The sequence below is a fragment of the Alligator sinensis genome, unplaced genomic scaffold (genome assembly GCF_000455745.1).
Source record: "Alligator sinensis unplaced genomic scaffold, ASM45574v1 scaffold1432_1, whole genome shotgun sequence".
Taxonomy (NCBI): Eukaryota; Metazoa; Chordata; order Crocodylia; family Alligatoridae; genus Alligator; species Alligator sinensis.
Window position 1 is genome coordinate 141,248 of NW_005843197.1, and position 7,055 is coordinate 148,302.

Genomic DNA, 7,055 nt, shown 5'->3' on the forward strand with positions numbered 1-7,055 from the left:
ATTCCTGGGTGCAGCACAAAGACAGCGTAGAAGTGTCCTTCAATGGCAACAGCAGTCATACTATGCAAGTTCTAAAAAGTTTAATAAAAAAGTTTTTTTCCAAAACTAAATGCTAACCCTACGTCCAAACCAAGAACTAAGAATCCAATTTCTATTGCATGCTTAATATATTCACAGTGGTATAACATTTGAGCAGCCAGAAAATAAGCTGTTTGTCTCTCTAAAAGACCATTTTCAACATTTAAAATATTTTTCCTTCTAAAGAAACAAACAAACAAAACTGTTAATGGCATATTACTAATTTAGTGGCTTGGCCCTAAATGCAAGTGGCCAATATAAGATTTGTATCTTTATACAAAATTCAGTTCCTAGCACCAAAAACCTGTACAAACAAGTAGTCTTCATCATGAAACAAACTATTTGCAAAACGATAGCTTCTTTGCCTGCATGAAAGTTTCACTCAGTCCTATGCCAAGGATCAGCAAGTTTTCACATTTTTGTGAACTGTTCAGCAGTGTGCAAGGTATTGCACTTTGTCAAATGTATATCATCATCTTCCAAGGAAGAAAGGAAGCAGGTTTGTACTTAGGAAGCAGGAAGTGACATGGACTTCTTAAACACCCTAAATCCTTTTGCAGGCCCTGGGTATGGTGGCGGTGAAACATCACATCTTCCATCAACTGCCACTGCTTGTTCATAAGTTGGAAGTCCCGATTCATCTGTTCTTAGAGGAAGTGGATTTAAAGATACTTCTTCATGTCTTCTGAAGACAATAGATGAATGGCGTCTTCTACTCCTTACATAGTTGGAGTATCTAAACAAAGTCAACAATATTATAACACAGTGAGAGAAGAGGCTCATGTAGCTTTTTCTCAAATAAGATTACAAGTTTTCCTTTTTACATTAAACAGGCTGGGCCAAATTTTCTTTCTATAGCACAGGCTGGGAAACAGTTAGATGTTGGGTAGAATCTGAAAAAACTGTTGCTACTTTACTGTGATAGCTGGACAGGTTTCTGTAATCCAATTGGTCACCAATCCTTGTCTATTTTGGATGGATAGTATGATCCACAGAGTCTAGTTCCTGGTCCCAGCTAAGGTAGGCTGCACTTCCATGGCCTTGTAAAATCCCATTTTCCCTAAAATGCAGAGCTGTACATGTCTAAGTAGTATAGGGCATCAATTTTTATGGGAATTGAACAGGATTTCCTTCTTTCATCTGGAGAACAGGTCCCTTAATGGCAAGGGACAGTTACATAATATAAAAATATTGTTTGGATGCAACTTGCAAAGAACTGTTACTATAAATAATTAAACTGATTACTGCTATGTAATATGTATGCTCTTTCCTTCCCTTTTGTATTAAACATTTCAGAGAAAGTATTAATGCCAGTTTCTTTCCTTGATTCTCACGAAAATTAAGTCTAAACTTTCTATACATATTTCAACTGACTTTCTTCAGTTGAAAAAAATGTGTACGAGAATTTGAATTTCACAAATGAACCAAATTCAGTGCAGATTTTTTAATCTTGAAAGCTAGATTTATGGGATATTTCTGTATCCTCTATAGTTTACATATCAGAAGTAGAAATTAAGTGATCCCTTTGTGCTGTTTATAAGAACTTATAAGATATTTTTAAAGAAAGACATTAAATGAAGATCATGTATATAATTAATTCTGACCAACTCAAATTTAGTGGTTTGCTTATTGGCATACATGCAAAATTTGTGTGTTCTTTTAGAACCATGGTTAAAAGATATTTTAGCACTCTGTGAAACATGGGTGATATCTTCGTTCAAGAATAAAAAGACTGTCTATTGTGTATTTTCTGATATTCGAGATTAGGTTAACTCTATAGCCTTATACCAGGGTGGTATTTTCTAAAGCATTTAAGCATTGAACTAAACCTATCCCTCACTGAAGTCAATAGTAAAACTGACTCCAGGGAGAATGGAGTTAGGCCAGTGCAGACTGACCATCAAATTCAAATCCTAAAATTGTTAAAGTTTTCCTCTGGGAACAAAGAGGAATATTTTCAAATCCTTACCCTGGTGGTTGCCTTGATTTGCATCTACTTTTGCAAAAATAGTAAAGTAGTAATCCAGTTAAAACCACCAGCACTCCAGCAGCAACTAGGCCAATCAGAAGTCCAGTAACATCAATCTTCTGTAATCCCTCACCGTCTAAAACGGAAATAAAACATATTAAATTTCAGTCAACTAATCCTTTAGGATTAATAAGTTTTGTTAATAGTCACAACACAGTAAGATTAGTTATGGTAGTTCCTTTCTTTAAGTCTTGTCTGCTGGGTGAAGCTATCGCATCAGTCTAGTACTACTCAAAGACATTATCAAATGCAAAACCCAACATAAGAATAATGTTTGCTCTTTCAACAGGTTATTTATATGTATATTATTTAGATGTCCTCCTTCCTATTTTTTTCCCAAATGTTGTTTCACACACTTTTTTGTCTTTGATTAGATGATTAGAAATTCAAGGGAGGATGCTGACTTTCATTTTGTTTGTACACCACATGGCATGCTGGGCCCCGGATCCCATTTTTAAACACAAAATAAAAATAGAAACAGGCAGGAAAACTGCAGTTGAAGAGTTTACATGCTGTACAATAATGCAAAAAATGGAGTGTCACAAACATGCATAATAATCCGTGTTCTAAGGGTCAACCAAGAACAGGTCTCAAATGTGCTAAATTTTGTATTTAGTTGGGAGCCAAATAATGCATTAGTGAGTGTCAGCTGATGCTGTATTTACTTACATACCACATATCCCAAAATACACTTTGTTCTGGGACAGAATGAAGAAAAAGAGATTTTTCAAGAACCTTACTGGCCGAAGCACAGGTTCACCATGGCTAAATGTTGGTCACTCAGTGTCACTCACCCTTATATGGCAGCTCCACAGCTAGGAGTGTTTAACCTTCTCACAGCTGTTGCTGAATTGGCAGCAGCTTTTGGCTGCTGAGCCAGAGGATAAGTGACACTGAGGAGTAGACTCTGCCCCTCTTGCAGATGGCTGACCACGAGCCTAGCACAGACCCAAGCTCTGACAGCCATTCTAGCATTCCCATGCCTATATTCTAGCACTGAAGTCTTTTTTTTTTTTTTTGGCGGAAGACATGGAACCCAGTTTTAGAGAATAATTTTTTGGTAGGGGGAAGAGTGCATGATGTAGTGAGTAAGGGCTTTATTTTATACTTATTTTGAAGACTTTGACCTTTTAACTGTCTGAACCTCACCCAAGTATATGAGACCTGCAGTAGACCTATTTTGTAATTTATAAGATATATAAGAAAAATAAGCCAGGAATAAGCCTTGCTATAAATGCTGACAGCTGCATGCTTAAAGATCAAGTGACTGGACATAATGACCAGAATATCTAAAAAGGGGTTACAGTAGAAAAAACACATTAATTGCAACAAAAAAAAGGAAAATTATGTAGATGATCACTTACTGATTTTTGTACTGGGATCCTTTTTTGAATATTCTTTCCAAAACTCCATCTATAAAAGTAAGTATTTTTGAAAGATATAGGTTATATGCAATATCTTAACTGTTAAGAAATTAACAACATTAAAACAAGACACTAAGGCCAAAAATCACGATACAAATAGGAACAACTCCCACTAGACTCAATAGGATTTTACCTGTAAACCCCCTGAAGTTTCAGTTAATAAAACCATCATACTGGAGTAAGCTCAGATCCCAGAGGCAAATGCCACCCATTAAAATATAGCAAAAAGACAAATGAAGGACACATCCAACTGTGAAATACTACACTTAAAAGGACATTTTTTCCCTGATCCCAGTTAGTAGATAATTTACATCCCATACTAAGAAATAAATGGTGCTTATAATCATTTATCCTAATTAACCTACAAAGCTTTTCGTCTCAATAACCCCCTGCAGTAGTGAGTTCCACAAGTTAAATTATAGGATGCACATAAGAAAATAACCTTATACAGTGCATTCCTTCCTTTAGTTATACATTAAGTAAGTCCGGAGTGTTACTAACCGAACATCCAGATTAAAACAGTCATGTCAAATTCTTAAGGAAATTCCAGGTAATGTAAACTCCTGTGGCAACACCAGGACGGAGAAGTGAAAGAGGCGAGTGCCCTGCATGAGGGGTGAGCACCAGAGGCAGCTCAAATTGCAGTACCTACAGTCCTCCAAATGACTGAATCTGACCCCTCAACTGAGTGATTAAGGCAGAACAGGGGAAGAGTTAGAAGGCTTCTTGAATCTTTTCTTCCCCATGCCCTAGGTTTATTTTATTCATGAAAGCATTATCTTGTACACAAGACTCACCGTTCATGAACCTGCAACATAATCACTACCCTCTTCAAGGTATTTTTTTCATGTCATGGCAATCAACAATTAGGACATGGGGATAGTTGGCAGTTTAAAATGCACATAAAAGTAGTATGCATTTGACTGTATTTCTTCCCTCTTAGATCATTCTGAAGATATTCTGTGGCTCCGTTTGTAAGTATTTGCAGAATTGGACTCCCTGATAGTAAGTTTCATGTGGCATATACCATGTATCCAAAGGTCTTTACTGCAAAGCTAGCACAAGAGAGCCCAATTAGGGCCGATGGATTTACTGTAATATAAATAATCCTGACAATCACCTTTTCTGAATTTCTTGTGAATGGCTGCAACAGTTTTAAACAAAACTGTCATCTACTGATAGCCACCCAATATATTAAACAAAACAGAAACAATTACCGTTTTATCAGGATCTACAAAAAATTCTCTTGCTTCCTCATAATTGCACAGTTCTTCAAAGCATTCTCTTTCTATATCACCAGGGGTAAATACTTCAAAATCAAATCTGTTACTTAGAAGATGTCGTTTCAGGAACAAATTGGCTTCTTTTTCTGATGCGAATACTAGTTAAATCAAAAAAAAAATCATCAAGTTAATTTAGAACAGTTAAATTGCAGAGACTCATTCTAATATTTTTAGAGAACTCTAGAATTCATAGGCCCCTAGCAGACTTTACCCTTATTGCATAATTAACCTGTTAATCACATGACACATTGCAACATACCATATATTCAAGCAATTTTTGGCACCATAAAAAATGGCAAAACTAGTCACAAGATGTTCAATTAAATGCAGAACATCCCTGTGGCTTATTTGTATGGCTCTTCATTTTGAACATGTGGCATGTTCAGCTTTGCTCTACAGTCCTGCGTGTGGGGCTGCAGAGCCAGGCAGTTAAAAGTGCCGATGTGCTTCCCCTATGCTGGCACATTTCCTGCTTTGCTCTGCTGGCACAGAGGGAGCCCTTTCATCAGGACTGGGTAGGGGGCATCCTCCAGGTTTAGGATACAGCTGCCTAATACCCCACTGGGACTGGGTAGAGGGTCCTGGTTTGGGACTTGGGGCTGCTCCCACTGGATGTCAATTATCCACGGGGTGGCTATGTCCCAGATCCCAGGACTGTCCCATGATCAATCCCAACCATCAACTGATTGTGGGGATTGGGTGCGGGGCAGCTCTGGGGACCCCATCTGCTGGCAGCTGTGTGATTGGAATTAATGGAATTTTACATCCATCCCAAAAAAAATAATGCATCCTGCCATGCACATCTCACGTGGCAATTTGCATGATTTTGGGGATTCAGCACAAAATTCCTCAGATCCCAATGGCACAATTATACTAACATCTGCTATGGACCCTGGTAACATCCTAAAAGAATTTAACTCCATTCTTGACTCTCTCATTTCACTCAACAGGAGGCTTTAAAGCCTCCTCCTGCAGTAATTTTGTTGCTACCAGAAGCATTCTCCTTCTGCCTATACAAATAATAATAATAAAAAAAAAAGCAATATAAATATTTTCTGCCCCTTACAGGTATATTTTAGATCTTTCCATAGCAACTTAGCCCAAGCACCAAATTCTGCAAGCTGTCTGCCATGCATGTCACTACAGGTGTGGTATTAGTACTCTTAAGATAGCTGAAAGCCTTCTTCTGCATCCCAAAGACCCTGTAACATTTTGTCACATGCAACAGATACCCAAGCAGATCCGGACTGACTTAGATCAATCACCTACACTTTGCAAAATTGTGTTCTCTGTACTAATAGTTGTGTTCTCTAGTACTTTTTTAGTAATTTACTCTTCATGTATTCTGGTATTACTGTTTCAGTCTTTGTTTTAAAACGGAGTTTCTATCAGCACACTATACAGTTCCCATTTATTCTACTTTGGGTAAAACTTCAATTTACCCTTGGATATTGTTTCTAAACCATCATAACTAGGGCGGGAAAAGAATAGAGAGGCAGGGACAGACCTAGGAGGGCTGCAGTGGTGCAGTTGCACTTCCTTTTGATTCCTTCTCTACCCCAACTTTAAAACCAACTGCTTGCCAGGGGAGCGAGGGGAGGGGAAGAGTGGCACTTCTATTCAGGCAGCACTGAGGGTGTCAGTCAACTCTGTGGCTCAATATAATCTACCCATTCCTTCTAATGTCTCTTCATTCCACAGGTGTTTAAGACCCTCTCTCCTTTTTAAATGGTCTTAATGTTCCACTACTTAGGTTATCCATTCTGCAATGTTGTTGCTTGTTAGCCATTTCTGGTAATGTATCTCCTCTGTTTCACAGCCCTGCAGACTGTTTTAGCTCTAGCTAAAAACCTTAACTCAGGTGTAGAAATGATTGACAATGAAGTATTAGAGGCACTGTCAAGACATTCAAGAAGACTAAATTTTGTTTTACAAATCTGAATAAGGGATGAGCATTTAACAATAATGATTACAGGACTAATAAAATGATATCTTTTTACTATTTTGATCATTTTTGCATAGTTTTTCTGTTTTTTAAACCCAATATATAATCTGGTTAATTACTGAACATTTCAATGAAGTTATATTTGATTTGCTTTGATCTTAAACTGAATAATATAGAAGTAGGCTCCTAATATATTACTCAGTTGAGCTTCTAGTTTCTCCTTAACTGGAGACAACTGTGTGTCATTTTATATTCAATCTGCACTCCTCTTTTTGTAATCCTAGATCCACTCAGGG

The 7,055-nt window shown here is 37.5% G+C and overlaps 1 protein-coding gene across 5 annotated transcripts in view; it reads right to left on the reverse strand.

Annotated features, from left to right (window-relative positions):
• PRRG4 (proline rich and Gla domain 4) overlaps positions 1-7,055 on the reverse strand; it is a 56,051-nt gene that overhangs the window by 1,445 nt on the left and 47,551 nt on the right. For 4 of the 5 annotated variants that reach the window (XM_025194408.1, XM_025194411.1, XM_025194409.1 and 1 more), the window contains 4 exons: positions 4,749-4,912; positions 3,472-3,520; positions 2,048-2,183; positions 7-814 (listed from right to left, as the gene is read on the reverse strand). In XM_025194408.1, the coding sequence (XP_025050193.1) occupies positions 586-814; positions 2,048-2,183; positions 3,472-3,520; positions 4,749-4,912 (578 nt within the window). In that variant the 3' untranslated portion in view covers positions 7-585. Of the gene's footprint in view, positions 1-6; positions 815-2,047; positions 2,184-3,471; positions 3,521-4,748; positions 4,913-7,055 lie in introns of those variants that run through there. The other variant, XM_025194407.1, reaches the window with a different exon arrangement.